The sequence below is a fragment of the Nyctereutes procyonoides genome, unplaced genomic scaffold (genome assembly GCF_905146905.1).
Source record: "Nyctereutes procyonoides isolate TBG_1078 unplaced genomic scaffold, NYPRO_anot_genome, whole genome shotgun sequence".
Lineage (NCBI taxonomy): Eukaryota > Metazoa > Chordata > Mammalia > Carnivora > Canidae > Nyctereutes > Nyctereutes procyonoides.
The window spans coordinates 36834857-36855628 of record NW_026575051.1 but is presented as its reverse complement, the minus strand read 5'-3'; the positions used below and the strand labels follow the sequence as shown (position 1 = coordinate 36855628).

General features: G+C 35.7%; 1 protein-coding gene across 4 annotated transcripts in view; it reads left to right on the top strand.

The window, feature by feature from the left end:
• Positions 1-20772, top strand: part of COL12A1 (collagen type XII alpha 1 chain) — a 117318-nt gene that overhangs the window by 87782 nt on the left and 8764 nt on the right. For all 4 annotated transcript variants that reach the window (XM_055329689.1, XM_055329690.1, XM_055329692.1 and 1 more), the window contains 11 exons: positions 1063-1205; positions 1491-1600; positions 5412-5561; positions 7217-7294; positions 8541-8627; positions 10080-10133; positions 11236-11331; positions 12526-12579; positions 13139-13192; positions 17401-17454; positions 18851-18922. In XM_055329689.1, the coding sequence (XP_055185664.1) occupies positions 1063-1205; positions 1491-1600; positions 5412-5561; positions 7217-7294; positions 8541-8627; positions 10080-10133; positions 11236-11331; positions 12526-12579; positions 13139-13192; positions 17401-17454; positions 18851-18922 (952 nt within the window). The remainder of the gene's footprint in view (positions 1-1062; positions 1206-1490; positions 1601-5411; positions 5562-7216; positions 7295-8540; positions 8628-10079; positions 10134-11235; positions 11332-12525; positions 12580-13138; positions 13193-17400; positions 17455-18850; positions 18923-20772) is intronic.

Sequence of the window (20772 nt, the reverse complement as noted above, 5' to 3'; positions counted from 1 at the left end):
GGAAAGAGGGAAATGGACTGGGTGAGAGATGAATTAATATGGAGGAGATATCATTTTTAACATGGAATATTATGAAAATAGTAGGTTTTTGCAAGTACAAAAGGCATCACATCAGCTTGCCCAGACGTATTTTGCAAGAAGCAGGGCAGCATTGTATTCCAGATGCACTAGTGGTGTGCTACCAAGAAGTGAAACTTCAAGAGACATTCTGTGCCTTCTGTCAAAATTTGTGGAGGAATAACTTCTTTTCTGTCCAAGAGTTGATAATTAAAGCCTTTTTGCTACCTTCAGGTACAAAGTATTGTTAAATGGTCTCAGACAGCAAACCATTAATCCTGCTTCAAAGGTTCCCCCAAAACAATGACTGACTCAACTCGGGAAGAACACACGGGATCACATTTTTAGTCTAATAGTCTCAGAGCCAAGAAACACTTCCTTTTAATTGAATCACATCCTTTATCATCACTAAACGATTGCACATGTACATGGCCTTAACATTTATTACTGGTTTTATTTCGGGGGAACATGTAAGCTTCTGGAGATTATGTGATTTATTTGATTTCAAGGGAGGAATTTGGAAGTGTAAAAACTATTAGAAGTAGGGAAGGAGAAATTAAAACCTTAAACCATATGACTTATGATTTCATACCCCTGACATTGGAAATGAAGTTTATTTAGTAAGATTCATTCTCTTTAAATTACATCCATAGATACAATGTTTATCACTCTATAAAATTATGTAATTTTATAATCATCTTTGTGCTTAGAAAAAATTAGGATATTAACAGTTATTAACAGTATGGGATGAAAGACCATTGGGCAATTTCTCAGACTTTTGTGCCCTTAGCAGATTATAAATAATCTGTTAAGGACTTACATAATGGATATCTCGTGTTTGTTCTTTTGATGTTTCCCAAATTTTTTCTCTTCTCATATGCAGCCAGATTATTATGAATGGATTCTAATACTACTGATAATGAGATTATTGTACAAAGATTTAAAGTATTCTCTGTTTCTGGTGAGAAATCCTTATTAATTAATCAATTATGTTTTATCCAACAGGGATCTACATCCAAATGGACTCCCTTCTTCATACACGATTATATTATTGTTCAGACTTCTCCCAGAAACTCCCAGTGACCCTTTTGCAATTTGGCAAATCACAGATAGGGACTACAAACCACAAGTTGGAGTGATTGCAGATCGTAAGGATTGTTATCTTATTTTAAGGCACATGCATACATATTTTTGATTATGTTTTCTCTTTACTTCTTTTTAAGATCCTTCTGAATATATACATATATATTTACTTGATATATACTTTTGTGTTTAAAATTTTAAAAATATATCAGTAAATATTCTAATTACATTTTATCTCAACCTAAATGATTGACTATTTTAGAAATCTCTCCAACAAGAATTATTTGTTAATACTTTCAACATAAAGCATACCATGCTGTGGTTTAATAACAATTATGTGTTGGTTACAGCTTCTAGCAAGACATTGTCATTCTTTAACAAGGATATAGGAGGTGAGGTGCAAACTGTTACATTTGACACAGATGAAGTGAAGACATTATTCTATGGAAGTTTTCACAAGGTAAACACATAAAATTATCTGGTTATTTATAGAAAAAAATGTGACTTAAAAATTTAAACCAATTTGTTATTTGTTAAAATGTCATATTAAATTGGTAGAAACATAGCTGTCTTTTAAAAACAATCTTATTTTAGAGAATTTGATTAATTCAAGATATTTAAAATAAAACAGTAATTCTAATAAAGAGATAAATGGTACCAACATTTTCAATGCTTATCTTTTTTCAAAATGTGAGTCATGTAGTATATATAGTATTGTATGCTTATTTTTTCTACCTACCATTTTATTTTCTTTATGTCCTTTCATTTCAAAAGCTTAATTTCTGTGGATTGTATTTTATTTGATAAAATTATTCTTTTATAGAGCACAGTAAGCTGCTTCTGCTTGCTTATTCGTTGACAAGTTACAAACATGCTAGTCCAAAAGTTATGATTATTAACAATTAGTATAAATATTTATAAGATTAACTTTTCAATGAACACACATAATTTCTCTAAAATTATTAGGAGTTCTAAGATGCATTCTTAGGGGATTGTTTATTCTTGTTGATCTTCATTAATTTTTTGTATAATCAATGTCGGAGGATAACACAAACTTTATATCACATTTCTAAAGAATGATTAATTGACAAGCAATAAAGTTGAGAGCATTAGAAATGAAAAGAACTGTCTAGTTCAGGAATGGACTTTCTAATGGTATTCCTTCATCCATTGGATTGAATTAACAGGAGGAATACCATTTTGGTAACAGTATGTTACTCAGAAAATTAGTCCCTGTGCACAGAAGACAAATATTTCCAGTCCAGTCTGATTCTCAAGTGAAAATCAGACTTTCCTGTGTTTGAGTAGTTTAGCTAGATTTCTTGCAGATTCTATTCCTGAGAATCTTGGTTTCTTTCCAGAATGTTTTTCTTATTGATCATTCTTCCTAAGGATCGCAAGGGACTCTCTCCTCATGGAGCTCAAAGCGGCTTCAATGTGAACATTAATGAGAAGAAGAAAAAAAAACAATGAAGGAAAAACAAATGTCTCTGAATATAATGGCATATCTACTTAACAGTTTACAGATTTCCATGATGAAGTACAGTAAAATAAATGCCTCACTGGAAAAGCAAATCCTAGTTTGACAAATATCAGCCTCAACTGCTTCTTATCTGATAATAGATGTTGAATTTGGCTAAATTCCCATGAACTTTTTTGGCTCATTGATATACCCATTAAACTTATATTTGAGTACTTGCTAAAAAGAACTATTTTATTTTTCCTTCTATACCATTGAAGATATTAGAGACTTAGTCTTCTGTGAACCAACTGATAGCCACTTAAAAACTATTATTTTTAAATTTTCAACTTTCATCAAATACTTCATTTTACTTAAGGGAAAAAAGGCAGTATTTTGCAGAGGTCTATAGTGACAGTCATTAATTACAAATCATGATAATTTGTTTGACATTGCCTTCTTTGCTTGCCTTGAAGAAGGGAGTCCCTTTGGATGTAGATCTCTGTTGGATAAAACATAATTGATTAATCAATTAATAAGGACTTCTCACCAGAAATAGAACACAAGTTTTTAGGTTTTATGTAATGACTCTTCTTTTTCCTTCAGATAAGCTCTGTTTCCTCAAAGTTCTACCTTCTTTTTTCATCAGACCTTTCTTTTTTTAGTTTCTCCTCTACTTTTTCACTTTGCTCTTTCTCGTCTTCCATTTCTCTACCCCATTCTTTTAACCTATTCTCATTGATCTCATCAGTTCAAGAACCAAGTTCAGGCCCTATTGTCTATTTACATTCTTTACTGATCCAAAGATTCAAACACTTTTCTTTCATTTTCCATCTAATTTGGGAACTAAACTTCTTTAGTCTTTTGGATAAGATGGAGTGGTACCCTGATAGCAGGAAATTAATGAAAATGACATGCAGGGGGCTCTTGGGAGAGAAGGTGGATAGGTTAAAAGAACTTAAATAGGGAATAGAAGACAGCTATTGCTCCTTAGAGATTCTCTTAAGGACAAACTTTTGTGTCTCTGTTCCATTTCTGTTCCAAGTGAGAAGTTTATAAGAAGAAGCAAAAATGGATTAGATGAAAAATAATGATTTAGGGAATGGCAGAGCTTGGGAAGGGAGATGAGTTGATAAGAGTGTTCCTATTGTTTTCTACTTTTCTGTGACCAAAAATGTTTCACAGCTGGAAAATAGGCCTTAAGTACTTGGAACAGTCCATTCTGAATGTTTTATACATGATTTTGAAACTGATGAAACATATTGAAGAGATTGTAGCAAACTATGTTTTTAGCATGAGTTTCTTTATGGGTACTATTGACTGACATTTGCAATAGTTTTGTTACAAATTAAACTTTTTGATTTTGAAATAATTTTGGGAGGTACTATGATTTTTAAAATACGTTGTGAATTTTTGGCCTTGAGATTGTTCATACAGGAGCCAACAAATAGTTATTTTATTTTTAGCTGGATGTGGAGCCCAATGCAGGACTTGAACTCAAGACCTTGAGATTAAGACCTGAGCTGAGATAGAGAGTGGATACTTAACCAGTTGAGTGACCCAAGCCCCCCAAGTTTTAGTTCTTATTAGATAATAAATATCTTGGGAATGCATATGTAATGTTCTTGAATTCAGTATTAGAAGATTGTTCTGGGAAAATTTAAAATTTATTTTTAGTAAGCTATGATCATTTTTATATAAAAGCAATCCATATGTAATTCACACTTACAACTTAGAGATGTACCAAATTAGCATTTTGCTGGTGATTCTATATGGGAAAAATATTTACTGTTTAAAGACATTTTCAGAGGTTATCTTTATCCTTATTGACTCAAAACATTTAAGGGAATTTCTGTTCCTTTTAACTTAGAGCCAAACTTTTCATAGTAATCATCAAGTACTTACTTGAGTATTTGTGCTGTGATAAGTGGAAACTATGTCATGACTATAACTCAAAGATTACCTGCAGCCATTCCTTACATTGTTGAAATACAAATGTTTTGTTAACCATCTATCTAATAGATTTAAATTGCTGAGTGTCCTCAATATCAGATAAGAAATAAATCAACATAAGATTCTTTCCTTATAAGGAAATAGAATCTTGTATCTATTGATTACGAGAGCTGAATCTCTGTAGAAGATGTGTGCTTATTCTTTACTATGTTAGGAATCTGTATGATGTGCAAGTTCTTTTTTTTTTTTAAGATTTTATTAATTTATTCATGAGCGACACAGAAAGAGAGGCTGAGACACAGGCAGTGGTAGGAGAAGCAGGCTCCATGCAAGGAGCCCAATGTGGGACTCGACCCCGGGAATCCGGGATCAAGCCCTGAGGCAAAGGCAGATGCTCAACCGCTGAGCCACTCAGGCATCCCTGTGCAAGTTCTTTTTGACTGAGATTAGGGAATAGCAAATTAAAAATGGAATTTAGCAAAATCAGTGGAAAACATTTGAGGCTTCTTTCTACTGAGTATAATATTATATTGATAATTTCTTAACTTGTATATGAATAGTTCTTTATAGTTAATGGAGTCATCACATCCACTACTCATCTTTAGTCATTTCAGGAAGAGTACCCATGGGAAAATAGGAAATTATGCATGTATATGTGGATGAAGACTCATTTAATTTGATGCTGTTAATAAATGACATTGATGTTGCAGCCTGATGCTTGGATTTTTAGTCTAGGACTTGATTTGGGTTAAGAATAACGTAAAGAACATATTTTTTAACCTGTGATCTGACATATGCAGAAGGTAGCCAAATTTTTTTTGGGTAAAAATTTTGTAATGGAAACAAATGATCTTTTTAGGTTCATATTGTAGTGACCTCAAAAAGTGTTAAGATTTACATCGACTGCTATGAAATTATAGAAAAAGATATCAAGGAAGCTGGAAATATCACAACTGATGGTTATGAAATTCTTGGAAAACTTCTTAAAGGGGAAAGAAAATCAGCCACAGTAAGTAACATATTTTTTTCCTTGATACCTTGTGTTAAGATTGAAATAGCATTTTAAAAATAACCAATGAGTTGTTTTTTTGTTTTTTGTTTTTCTCAGTGTGAGTTTTAAACTGCCAAATTTCTTAGACTGAAACATTGAAAAAGTTACATTGAGGAAATATGCTACTGACAGAACATAATAATGTGCTTGACTGCTAGAAACAAAATAAGATGTCAAAGCACCAGAGAACATCATGTGGTCACCTTGAAACAGGATCAAGTTGGAGAGTACAACACAAGTAATTGCCAGGATAATCAGTGAAATCTAAAATTGCTCATTTTCTGTTCTTCAAAGATAGCAATTGTTAATAAAAATTTTTGCAATCAAGACATTAAGCATTTATTACCTAATGACACAGACACGGACTGTTGTCCTAGAGCCTATGCTCTCTCACAGAGGAGTATGTCTCAGAAGGAAGATCAGTGTAGTGGGATAGCCAGCTGACTGACCATATTACTCATAATTTGCAGTAGCTCAAGCTTGAGGCAGGAGCATGCCAACCATATTTACAATGCTATGTAGTAAGAAAAATTTTAATGTAGAATTTTCACTTTATCAAGCTAATTAAGTTCTTATTAAATATCAATCAATCATAATATTGTTCTAAAAGCAAGGTTAACATCTTTGGCTTCTATTATTATTATTTTTTAAATTGCATTTATTTAATTTTCCTTTCTTCCCTGGACAGGATTTTCTTCTCTTAGATTCACAAGTGAAATTTTTATTCCACGATGTAGAAATAATTACTGCAAACTTTAAAATTGTGATTAACACCTGGACTTTTAATTTAATTAATTTTTAAAAATTTTTAGAGATTAATAGAATAGTTAGTATGTTTAATCCTATAAATTAATAGTGATGATAATGATTACTAAGATTTATCAGCACTTTGCATGTTCCTTTTTGTTTATTGAAGTATAGGTAACACATAATGTTATGTTACTTTTAGGTGTACAACGGTGATTCAATAAGCTTATGCATAGACTTTTTATTGAAGATTGGGTTTGCTCTTTAAAGAAAAATTATAGTAGGTTTATAAAATGATGGGTATATTCAAGCAATCTTTTCCTTTTCATCAAAGGAGCTTTGTTTTTAAAATGTAGAAAGATAGTATATACTATATTGAAATAGTTAAACTGAGAGTAATCATAAAAAATTACTAACCAGCCCTCGGGTAAGAATTTATGAAAAGAAAAGCTTCAGTTTTAGAATAAATAAGGAATTTCTAAAGCATTTTTCTGCAAGGATGGACTCTAAAAAGTTGATTTAAATGTGTATAGTCCTCAAATTCTTAATTAAATTAAGTCTTAATTCTAAATTAAAGAAATTAATATTCTCTTTAAAAAAACCACAGCTCTAATCAAGCATTTTATTTTAGCAACAGAAGTGAATCAGATGTGGGAATTTCACGTATGCATTTTGCTTTAACTTCTCTTTCCCTTAGGCATAGGTTTTTATGTTCTTTCCTTATGAAGTAAGGATCACGTTGGTCTCAAGGGTCTGAACCCTTGAGAGAGTCTTTGTGAGAAATTGACAAAGGTTAAATTGTGGAGACGTCAATATAAAATGTTATTCGTGCGTCTTTAGCTGATGTTGCTGTTGGTTGTTTGCAGTTCCAAATCCAGAGTTTCGATATTGTTTGCAGTCCGGTGTGGACCAGTAGAGACAGATGCTGTGATATTCCCTCTAGGGTAAGTAAAAGGGAATGGAATTGTGTCGTGGCCATAATAGTCCTTCCAGAATAAGGGATGTGGATGCAGATGGTCAAGGAGAGGAAGTATCACTCAACAACTGAGTCTCCAGGATGGAGCTAAGGGACACACATTATGCACATGCTCATCTGCTACCACAGCTCAGGCCAGTGACCCTACCTTCGAAAGCCAGGAATACACAAAACCACATCTGGAAATTCTCCCTAACGGCCAGAGTGGTTGTGTGTAGTTAGAAAAGTCCTGCTGAGTCAGCATGTTATTACAGAGCCCTCCTAATGCTTGTAAAATATCGGGATTGTACAGAATAAAAACCATTGCTTTCCTGGATACCTAGGGCTTATGGTAGACATAACTATATTACTTTGTGAGATGATAGTTTTCCCTCATTGTATCTATTTAAGTGGTAATAGTTACAAAGTTGAATGTGATGATGGATTGGATGCTTTGGGCAAGCAATGAGCTGCATGCATCCATGATGAATGTATGTTATTTATTCAACAAATACTTATTGAGCACCTTTATTATAAGCCAGGTAGAATTTTATCTGTTTGGGTTATTGAAGTGAAAAGTGAATATTTTAGTGGAAGTTGTGTGTGTGTGTGTGTGTGTGTGTGTGTGTATGTGTGTGTGTTGTGGGGGAGAAAAGAATTAACAAGTAGATACATACTACAATACAAAGTAGAAAGCTCTATGATGCAGAATGAATCCGGGTGAAGGGATAGAGAACCAGGGAAATCCCATCAGCCCTCAGTGATAAGGTGGGGTATAAGCGAGGCCTGATGAAGTGAAGGTGCAGACAATGTGGATAAGAGAGAAACAGCATTCCAGTCAGAGGGGACTGTACATGCAAAGGCCCTAAGGTCACAAAGTGCCCTAAGTATCTGAGAAATATTCAGTAGGTCAGTGGGACTGGAGCAACATGAATGGGAGTGGCAGTGGTAGGCAGTGAGATGGACAAGGTGGTGCTAATTTGCAGAACATGTACAGCCTTGTAGCCCATGGAAAGGATTTTAGATTTTACTCTGAATGAAATGGTATTGATACCTGAAATACTCAGTGTTTCTCTAACAGGATTCAACATAAGACTATTTGCAATAATAAATACAAATTATTTCTTCAGGTTGAGAAATAAATTTCCTTGTGTATGTAAGGTAAGTGGGGGGTGAAGGATTGGAAGTCATTTTGCTCTCAACTCATAGGTAAATATTCTTTTTCAAAATTTCAGAGAGATGAAGCAAAATGCCCTGCTCTTCCAAATGCTTGCACATGTACACAGGACAGCGTTGGACCTCCAGGTCCACCGGGCCCTGCGGTAAGGGAACTGCAATAGTCCTCGTTTTTCCATAGGTCTTTGGAGGGATCATTGTTTTGCTAATATATAGTGGATAAAATGTTTCCAGCCATTTGTATTTTCTAGGACAGAACAAGCTAAATTGCAGACCATTTTCTGTGGTATGTTTCAAGATAAAAAAAAATGGAATAAGCCAAGAATAAAATTTAAACACATTTGAACACATTTCATGTAGGAATGAATGATACTGGCTAGTAGTATTCAGGAGCTCTGCTCTTACAGATGTGAATCTGGGTTTCCATCTATAATCATATGATTTTGAAAATTTCTTACACCTCCTAAAAGCTTCCTGTATATATGTAATGGAGCCATGGTTGAGAGGCTGATACAGAACAACTTATTTAGAATCTAGGATATATAGACCTTATATAGTAGACATATCATAAGAATAACATGCAAGGAGGGAAATTTATATATGTGATGATATTATAAACTCTGGGTGAAAATATAGGGGTTTGGAATAATTTGAGGAAGAAGTCTATGACCAGGTCTATTCATGGGGGAGAGGAGACCAAGAAAGCACAAGGCACACCATTGTAGATTGCAGTGATAGACTTCATTTATCAGTGTGGAACCCCTTGATTGTGTCAATCTAGCATCTAACCTGGTGGTTTTGTGGAATGGAAGGGTACCTCTAAGGTCTACTAGCCTCCTTCAAGAAAATGGCTAATTAATGTAGGAAACGCTCAGAGATTCTAAGAACACCAAATTTTATCATAGTTGTATCATAGCAAATAATGTAAATTGATTTTAGGTTAATTACAAATTAGCTCCTCATGTACAGAATCAAATGTCACTGGAATTACCTTAATTTATTTATTTATTTTTTATTAACAGTGACTTACCTTATTTATATTTGTAATCATAAAATTATATCCTGGGTATGACTTAGATGTTTTTGAGAAGTAAGGATTTCCCCCCCCCTCTAATTATAAGGTAATATGATTGGATGTCACTGTCATATTTATTTCCTTTTTGTTCAGTGAACTCTGAATTCCTGTTATTAAAGTATACATTCTGAAATTCTGACAGAATCAAGATACTCTTCTTTTTGCATGTTATTTTCTCTGAAGAATGCATTCGTATAATTCCAAAACAGAATTTTCTCCTTACTGTATTTAAGTAATGCTTGTTTTTTCCGTTAAAGCTCAATTTTCAAATAGACTTCAAAACTTGCTAATGATTAAGAAAAGTTCAGAATGTAAAAGTGAGATACTTAAAATGTACTAGGGTCCAAAATTCTCTTTCCCCATATTTGTATGACATGTAATATTCACTTGAATATTTTGTAAGTAACTAAAGAAGTATTGATTGCCTGGAGAATACACTGCTTCTTGAAGTAATTTCTATATATCAATGTCTCCCTACTTTCCTTATTTTTACCCTAAAATGTGTTGTTACTATGTATTTTAGGGAGGACCTGGTGCTAAAGGTCCCAGAGGTGAAAGAGGAATCAGTGGGGCAGTTGTAAGTATATTTTAGAGGGCATTTAAAATTCCATGTATATGTTGAAGTCTGATTGTTAAAATTTCCACTAATGGGATATGTGAGCTTGAGCAAATTAGTGCAAGTGTAGTGTGCTTTAGGAATATAAATACTTATGTCTTGTCTCTGGTTGTCAAAATGATGGATTAGACCAGCCAGAGAAAGAATTGTCCAAGGCAGCTCACTCCTGTAGGAATTACAATGTAGGAAATCTGTCCAAGAACCTAAGGGTTCTGCTGCAACATGGAGCCACAGAGCATAACTCAGACATCAGTTGGAAGACCCACAGGGAGCTGAGTCCCGTTGGAAAGCTGGAGAGCTTCAGGAGCAGTTGTGCTGCTATTTTTTCACCTGTCTCAGAGAAAGAGCTGAGTGGCCACGTATGCCACCTTTCTACCAGGTCCATACTGGTCTTCCATAAAACAACTCAAGTTTAATTAGGGAGGTCTATTATGAAGATAATGTGTACTTTTGGTCATAATATTACTAATGATAAGCTAACCCACTTAGGAAAGGGTGAGGCTGGGATGCTAACTCAGGTCCCTGACTCTCAAGTATGCACCTTTTCCACCTGGACATGTTGCAAAGAAGCTCTAGCTCCAGCACAGAGCATCTTCTTAGTGAATGTCTGTTTTCTTGCTTCATTTATAAATGCATTAGTCCCAGAAATAAGCCCAAGTCAAAGGGAAATCAAGACTAGCTTACACTAGGTCAAATCCACTGAAATTCAAGCTTTGATCTCATATGAATTCATGAATATAAATACATGAATATATCATATTCAGTGTGTTTTACTTCTCTTAAGAATCTACTTCTAATGGGACTTTTGGAAATTTAAGTGCTTTTGAGAATTTATTGCCCTTTTCAAATGTTCTTTAGTGAGTAATAGAAGGAGGAAAGGAATGGCATTAATAAGTGCTTTTATAGGTATGTAGATTTCTAAAATGCATACAGAAGTGATTGATGTCTTAAAGTTATGATGATAGGCTTCTTTTTTTTTTGATAATAGGCTTCTAATTGGGTGTTATTAGCACTGGATGGTCATTACATGACTTTGTGGTTGTTTCTCTCTTATGTGTTTTAGGGGCCTCCTGGCCCTCGTGGAGATACAGGTCCTCCGGGCCCTCAGGGACCCCCAGGCCCCCAGGGACCCAACGGACTCTCTATTCCGGGAGAACAAGTAAGCTCAAAGGCTTTCTGTATTTCAGTGAGGATGGTGAATTAATATTAAGTTAATATTAATATTGCTGTATTTTGCCAAACTCAAATGTTTCTGAGAATTCAATAAGGTTAGTTGTTGAGATAACTTCCTATGGCTATAATTTCAGATATGTAAATAGTGTATATAATAACTTATAAATGTGTAGATAAAATTATTGCCACTAACTTGACCTTTAAAAAGTCATAGGTAATGCATATATCCTCCAGCATCCTGAAAACTTTGAAATTACTTTCAGACTTGGTAGGCCTTGGCTAATATTGATAATCTTGAGGCAATCTTGCATTGTTTATCTAGGTCATTACATCCTTAAAAAAAACTTTTAAATAAAATGTTGACCTTTTGTTCCAAATGCGAATCTGAAGTTATAAAAGGTGTTTTACCCTTTAAGACTGATATTTTATTTAACTACTACCATTTTTTCTATACCTTAAAATAAACAAAAAATATAGTATATAAATAAGAATATGATACCTGCATAGTCTTAAAATCAAGTCTAAACTCCCGTCTAAGATACCTTAATAGAGGACAGATAAAATTTTTTTGGCACTTAGAGGAAAACAATAGATATCAGATATAGGTAGAAATGAGACACGTGGAGGGATAGGTCTTTCTCGCTCAAAAGGCTTGACTGAATCTACTTTTAGCTGCTTATGTCCAAAAGGAGTCTGGGAGCTTTTACCTGTCTTATTACTATTATTAAATTAAATTTATCAGTTTTAATTAATTCAACTTTGCCTTTGTAACAAATGTCTTCTAGCATGTAGTTATAAAAACCAAAATTATGTTACAACATAATGTGCATTGACAATCTTTCTATTAAAATTAGCACTTAATTAAATATATTAAATAAAAAGAATAGCTTTTTCCCATCAAATTTTATTTCCATGAAAATCCCTTATGTTAAACTATGTTCTTTTAAAATAGGTATACCATTCCATAATTATGTAAAATTATCCTATAATATTATAAGAACACAGCACTTATAGTTTAAAAAGTGAGCATCAATCCAAAAAATGATTTATTCATCTACCTTCCAAAATGTGTTTACATTGGATTTATGAAGTGATGGAGATTTCAGAAGTGACTCATGTCTTCCCTTTTCACTTAATCTCTGTAAAATGCCTGAGGACTGTTTTCCCATTGCTGCCCTAGGGTCGCCAGGGGATGAAAGGTGATGCTGGAGAGCCAGGGCTTCCCGGCCGAACAGTGAGTTGTTCTTGAAGTTGTCTTTTCTTTCACTTGTCAAGGACTATTTGAAAAGTTGTCCCCGAAGTGCCCCAAAAGGTGAACCCAGGTGAAGCAGCAAAGCAGAAACCAGCCTACGTGCTTCCCATGAATGACCACTTCATTCTGTGGTTATAGTTGTCACGTTTGTGCTGTTCAATTCAGGTGTCAGCTTATTGACAATCATGATTGTACTATATGGCTGGCACTGTACTTTGTTCTATTTTCTGTTTCTTTTCAGAGCTCCCTGATATATTTTTTAAAACACTTTATTAATTTATTTGAGAGAGAGAGAGAGAGAGAGAGCCAGAGCATGCATGAATGCACAAGCAGGAGGAGTGAAGGGAGAGGCGCAGGCTCCCTGCTGAGCAGGGAGCCCCATGTGGGGCTCTATTTGGGGACTCTGGGATCATAACTGACTGAGGCACCCAAGTGCCCCCACCCTTGAAAACTTTTTCAAACATTTGGGAGAATAAGACGTATCTTTTCTCATATAGGAACTATTTTACAGCTTTTCACTTGTTTGCTTCCTTTTGTGTAGGGAGCCCCAGGATTACCTGGCCCACCAGGACCAATGGGACCTCCAGGAGATAGAGTAAGTTTTCTGGGGAAGACTCTATTGATGTTGGATATGATACCACATTATTGCCTATTAATTAAGAACCCTCCACAATTCAGTTTGCATGGCTGGAAATGTAGGATTCACAGATCTTGTGGGAGTTTGCTGAAAAACTAGTATCAGTGGACCCCCTAACACAAGATCAATCTCAAGGTCTATGAAACAAAATGGTGGGACTTTCGGAAGGTCCTTGAAATTTTCATTTTGGGAATTGAAAAAAATATATCCTATTAGAAAAAAGTTAAGAGGAGTTTTAGCTGATTGGAAAGAGATTCAAGAATCCGAACAAATTCTTTTAAATCCTAAGATAAATTTTTTTATAAGGCAGCTTTTATGTAACTCTGAGAGTAGTCAAAATTTCCATGGCATTTTCTATGAGGTCAGAACATCTTTCCTAACACATGTAGAATTCAAATTCCACTTTTACACCTTGAGGATGGACTAGACAACTGGCGCTTAATAGGAATTTTGTTCGTTTGTGGCAGCTTTCATGTCCCTCTTGATTTATGATGGAATCAGTGCAGGAAACCTTATCTTTTCCAGGAAAAGTAATGAGAAGCACAGTGATCATAATTTCTGTGTTCTATTCTACCTTACAGAAACATTTGGTTTCATAGGAAATGACAAATACTTTAATAAGAGATGTTAGTGTCATTGACTTTTCAGTATCTTAGGGTTCAGACAACAGCCCAAGAGTAGTCTATATTCTGACTAATCAAGTTAAACCTTGTGATTAGCAGCAGGATCTGAGAGAGCTAGCACTGGAATAGCTGTCACTAAGACACTCATTTGCTTACTTAAATACCTCTGAGACATTGGGCAGAAGAGGAAGGTAATTCATTTGGAGCAAATATCTGCCCAGATAATACCAAATGGTGGATGATATGCCAGTGAACTTTGTTTGCCTACTTCTGAGTTTGGGGGAGAGAGAAGTCAGAGAGAAAACTGTGTTCTTTAGAAATCTATGACTTGGAGGGGGTACTTATATAATACATTCTTCTGACTCTTTTGAGACTGGCACTTCAGTTTTTTTGAATTCTTATTTTACAATAAAAGACAATAGTAAGATTGCAGAGGTAACAAGTCAGTCTATTCAGTGAGCAAACAAAACCAAAGACACTGCAATCAAGAAGTGATGATGGGCTGATGCACTTGGTGCTCTTGTTATGGAAGTCTTGTTGGACTCATCATGTCCAGCCAGTGTGGGCTTTCTGCAGATACAGTAGGTCACTAGTGATGTCCCATCAACAGGCACTCCTTGAAGTGGTCAGGCAACCATTGGCATCATCACTGCTTCTCTGAAAAATGACAGAACGGAAAGGTTCTATGCTTTTTTTTGCTTTTTTGCTCTCAAACTCTAATCCGTGAATCCAACTTTGTGGTGAGGCCGCCCAGATCTCCCTGACTGAGAGTGAGAAAACTTCTCAGGAAATCATTCCGCTGTTTCCCACCTAGCCTTTTTTTTTTTTTTAAGATTTTGTTTATTTATTCATGAGATAGATAGAGAGAGAGAGAGAGATTGAGAGAGAGAGAGGCAAAGGGAGAAGCAGGCTCCATGCAGGGAACCCGATGTGGGACTTGATCCTGGGTCTCCAGGATCACACCCTGGGCCTAAGGCAGGCGCCAAACCGCTGAGCCACCCAAGCCCAGCCCACCCAGCCTTATCCACCTACCTACCACTTTGTTTCCTACCATTAATGCTGAAATAGGGTGCACAGCTGATAGAACATAAACAACTTTGTCAAGTTAGATAGACTTTGGTATAGGCATCTAGGCTAGAATAAAAAAAAAAAAGGAAAGAAAGAAACTTGAACTCTGTGGTGGAAGAGAAGAGAAGAAAGCTTAGGAGACCAAGCCTAAGGACCACAGTGAGGAAGGAAGAAGACTTGTTACCAAGATGGAGTTGGTAGGAATTGGATGCATGGGTTGTCTTTAGCATAGATGATTTTCAAAATGAGGCACGGCTTTGGCGACCTTTAGAAAGAAACAAAAGAACTGTACCTATAGGTATCGAATACATGTGTATCTTTGAAAACAACCATAGGTCTTCTAGCCAGCCTCACATAGGGGGAAGCAGCAATAACCACTCCAGCTTTGATAAAGGAGAATAAAATAAAATTATAGCACAAAGTTCTGCAGATAGCTCGGTGGGCAGACCTTCTGTGGACATCAGAATAAAATCGTCTTCACCCTAACTCAGATGTATGTTTCTTCTAAAATAAAATGGTTGGTCAGACCTAAGTGTTCATGGGTGGACACTTTATATATATAAAACATTAAAAAAGAAGGAAATCTCTAAAAAAGAAGGAAATCCTGTCATTCACAACAACATGGATTAAACTTGAACCTGGATGACATTATAGTAAGTGAAGTAAGCCAAGCTCTGAAAGAGAAATATTGCATGATCTCACTTATGTATGGGATCTAAGAAAAGTTGAACTCATGGAGACAAAAAGTAGAATGGTGGTTGCCATGGACAGAGATGAGGGGGATACAGAGAGATGGTTAAAGGTGTAAAGTTCCAGTTGTTATGTAGGATGAATGAGCCTGGGAGATCTAATGCATAGCATGACGACTATAGTTAATAATACTATATTGTACACTTGGAATTTGCCAATAGAGTAGATCTTTAAATGTTCTCACTGCATTAAAAAATTATAACTATATGAGGCAATGCATATGTCAATTATCTTGGTTGTGGTAATCATTTCACAGAGTCTACGTATATCAAAACACCATGTTGTGCACCATAAGTATATATTTTATTTGTCAATTATACTTCAATAAAGCTGGGGTGGGGAGGAAAGAAAGTGACTGATCAGAAAGTTCTTAAGCTGACTGAAGGAGGATTATTCAGAAATATAACTAACAAATAAACAAAGAGTGACCTATATAGACATTGGAGAAATTTAGGTGGAAGAAATGCAATTCAAGCTGTCTAAGCAATTCTACCAAGATCATTTTTGCTTCTCAAGTGGCTCTCAGAAGCAGTGTTGATGTAACATCAGATGAACTTGGAGTCTGTTTTTTGTTAAGCAGGCCTGGATCTCCCAGGAACAGTCTTTATCTGTTTAAGTGTCTGGAAAAAAAATGGGGGGTGGTGGCCGTGGAATATTTCTAACACTATTTTAAAGAAATAATTTAAACTTCCTCTGTTGTAAAATCAATGGAACCATGGATATTTAATGCAGGCAGTTATCCAAATGCTCTTGATTTTTGCTAGAATCCAAGAATATGGATGAAATTATCACTCCTATTCCCTGTAGAAACTGAGACAAAAATCTCCTTTGACAGAGGAATGCAAGAACTATATAAAAAAGACCTGACTCAGAAATCCTCTGCTGAATTTCAGAGATCTCTCTGTTGGAATGAGTGCTAACTGGGTAGCAGAGTGACTCATTCTAGTTAGAGGTCATTTGGCACCGTACAGACGTAGGTCGTGAGAGCCACAGAGCAAGGCCACACAGCCAAGCATGGTGCTCCTGGGGCACATCTCTCTTCCTAGTCAACCTGACACCCATGCGGATCTGACCTTTCATGTGAGATGAGGAAAGATAAACACTGAAAACAATTAGCTGAGGATTTGAGGATTTTCTTTTGAGTGGAAGGCAGTTAAGAGAACTTCCACTTTTCTGGGGTTGGAATGTGGGAAGAAATGCCCCAGTAGTGGCGACACCAGTAGTCCTGCCCTTGGCTATCTGGCCATTGCTTAGGAAGCGAGGGAGTTTTCAATCAGGTAGTTGGCCTCTCCTTCATCTATTATGATACATGAGCTCTGGTCAGCAACATTTCTTTTCCTGCCACTTTGATGCTTTTGGGGCTAGTTTGTGGACATTGACTTTTCAGTAGAAAGGGTTCGCCTTGCCCTAGGCTTCCTCACACTTGTACAAAAGCAAAAGCGAGCATCTTTATAGAGGAGTCTACCATCTTAGGAGAAGATTAGTTTGACTCTTAAAATGACTTTATTTATTACTATATAGATGAATAAATATGGAAATTAAGTATTCATTAAAAGGCATAAAGTAAATTGGAAAGCATTTTGGAGGGAGTATATTGGTCTTCGTATTGGAAGGTTACTTGCAGGTGTGTACTTGACCCTTCACTCTGAGCAAGCTCTTTTGCGTCTTTCCTTTTCACTCAGTTGTTATTTCACTAATCCATAATTAATTTTATGTTTACAATAGGGCTTTACTGGAAAAGATGGTGCAATGGGACCCAGGGGCCCCCCTGGGCCACCGGTAAGAAATTAATGAGTTCCATCTTTGTCTCCCCCCACCCAAACCCTCCCCCCATCTGCTAGGGAAAAGCCCAGTAGCCTGGCCTTTGGGAAACATTCCATCAGTGCTGTGGGGTACACTGTCCAGGGAATGTTTTATTTTCCAAAATCAAAATGAGCTACAGAAAACTATTGTGTTAGAATGCAGAATCTTTCTTTTTCATCAAATTTTATTTGAAAAACAGAAAAACATCCCTGACTGAGTTGGCCACTAGCTGGTTAGGTGCTCCATCCTTTCAACACCACATTGAGTGGTAGGGTTTTAAGACCTACTTGTTACTTTCTGTTCTAAAATTTTAAGAATCGGTGGTTTGTGATATTTCGATTTTAAGGATATTTATTACTGAGCACTATCAGTCATCACCTAAGTAGATCTTCTAATTAAGATCTTTGGGGAAAATACTCAGCCAATGATTTGGAAAGTGGAATCAATATACTTGCATCTGAGGTGAGATAATAATGAACTTGTTTGAGGTGATGGATGCTCTTCATATCTTGTGGTAGAATAGGAAGACTTGAGAGCATGTGTTAAAATAATTTTATTATTTATGCTCAATAGATATGTTCTCAGGTAGAGGAGAAGTTATGTGTATAGTAAACCTGAATTTTAAAGCCCTATTTACCACAGAGCTTACTTAATATTTATATAATTGACAAAGTAAAGGATTAACTGTATAACAAAATTTGATGATTCCATTTTAAGGAAATTTTAGGCTTTAGAACATAAAATATTGGTTAGTTGCTATTATAAATATTCTATGAAAAATATGGGTGAGATTTTTAAAGCTGTGTTAAAAGCAACAGGGAGAAATTCTTTTGGTTTGGATGGGGTGAAGAGTGCTGACACGATAGAACAAAGTGGAAATGTAGAGAAAGCACCAAAGAAAAAGTGAATTTCTAGGCTGTGAGAGGGACTCCCCGAAACAAGCGAAGACTGCCACAGTGGCGCCCGATTCAGCAAAAACCCAGCTACTCCGCAACCAAAGTTTTCACTCCTGTCTTTGGATGGGTTTTCTGGTTTTGTAATAGAAGTAAACTAAAAAAACAGGGATTCCTTTCTGCAAATTCATTTTGTAACCAATTTACTAGACTCGAAGTCTGTAAATTGTGAAACTGATCCTATGTATAGATTATTTTCAAACGGTCTTAAAATATATTTTAGAACTAGACACTCCATAAGAGTAAGAATTTTTGAGGTTTTTTTTCTTCATGCTGTCTTAAAATTTGGTTTTGCTCTTCCCTATCATATGCTGCTTCTGTGAAAAGCTTTTAAAGCTGGCCACGTTTGTTAGTTTACTTTAGATGGGATTTTTTTTTCATTGTTCATTCCCTTTCTCAGCCTGGCTTATGTGTTGCAGGGAAGCCCAGGCTCCCCAGGAGTCACAGGACCAAGTGGGAAACCAGGAAAACCCGGAGACCATGGCAGACCAGTAAGTGGACAGATTGCGTGTGGAAAGTCATTTTCCTGTGGTCATAAATAACGAGGGTGCTGCAAGGCTTTGGCCGATTTATGTTATCTCTGCCGTAATGGGTTTGAAGCATTTGTTGAAACTATGCTAAACCCACAGATTTAACTTTGTACTGGTTCTAAAGTTTTTCTCTCTGAGTTATAATATTCTGGGTTGAAAATTGTGGTCATAGGGTTTCTTTAAAAGGAGAATGGGATTTTGAGCCAAGACACATATTTCTGCACTGTATAAACACTCAAGGCTGGGTCAGCAGAATGATTCTTTTTATTTAGGAGTGGTATGCTGCTTAAGATAGAAAAAATACATGATGGTGGTGCATGGCGCCTCCGGCCATAGTTTGCAGATGCTAACCTTCCTGAAGGTCATCCAGCCACACATTCACTTATTTCTCTTTCATTGAGGATGCTAGAATAGTAGTCCTAGAATTAAAAGGATTTTTCTAATCCACTACTTAACTTTTTTATACTCCCCTGCTCCAACTTACATACAGTTTAACTTTCTTTCAGTCAGATGGTTTGGTTAAAGTAATAGTTATATGGCATTATGTGCATGTGGGGTTTTAAGGTTAGTCTCTCCAAAACTGAATTTGAAGTTCCAAAAATTACAGATCCAGAAGTATTTATAATGACTGTTGAGCGTCATATTTTTTGACTTTACACTTTACAGCCTTTTTCTCATTTGCGGATGAAGTGTGAAAATATTTTCGGCAGTTTATTTGTCCGAGTTGAATTCTAAAAGAAAAAAATTTACCTTGAAGATAATGAAGCCCAAACATTAGCAATGACACAGATCCATCAGGGCTGTTCTCTGGACAGACCTCTTTTTTTTTTTTAAAGTATTGTCCAAGTTATATAAACCCAAGCTTAAAAGCTGTTTCATGTCAAAGAAACTTAGGGTAGAATCTTTATGTGACATGGCCTGCCTTCTATGTTTACATAAAATTAAGCAAGCAGCATAAAGATGAAAGGATTCCTGATATACTTTACAATCTGTGTGTGCCTTAGCACATGAATTTATTACTCTTTTCCTCAATGAATCATGGCAGAAACTTCACAAGAGCAGTTAAAAGCACATGAAGCTTTTCTACCCATTCACAATTCTGTTTCATTGGAGTCTGACTGAAATGGAGTCCCACATAAGAATATACCTGATGTAGTTGATAGCTGGAGCTAAAAACCTAAAAGAAACTTCTGGTTCTTTGACTTGAAATGTGATCTCTAGATACTGGCAATCTATAAATCTATATACTACATAAATCTATATATAAATCATCTATACTACATCTATAGTACAAATCATCTATACTATACTATAACACATAAATCATCTATAATCATCTATACTACAACAATCTCAGAGTGGCAGTAAATTAAAACACACACACACACACACCAGGAACAATCTCAAAGTAGCAATAAATGTAGGAGAAAAAATTCATTGCAACTTACAGAAGGCTCCAAAATAAATAATAATAGTGTTTTGATAAGAGTCTAGTATTTTTGGCAAAGGGAGCACCAAACTTCAGTTTCTTATTACAATTTGGTAACGTTGATTTGGACTTTCCCTACCCTCTTGCTCCCTTTATTTTTCTCCTCCTTCTAAGGTGGAAAATTGCTCCTTCTTTTCTTGTCTTGTCTTACCTTTAATTTCTAAAACTAAAACTAGCAGATGGGTGGGTAACGGTCTTAGCAAAGAGCTGGGCTCCCACTGTTAGCTCATGTCATTAGCTATTGTAACCAATTGGTATCTTGTTAACTTGTAATACACGATGTTGTATGGTGATGTTTTAAGGAACTGCTTGTGGAATGTTC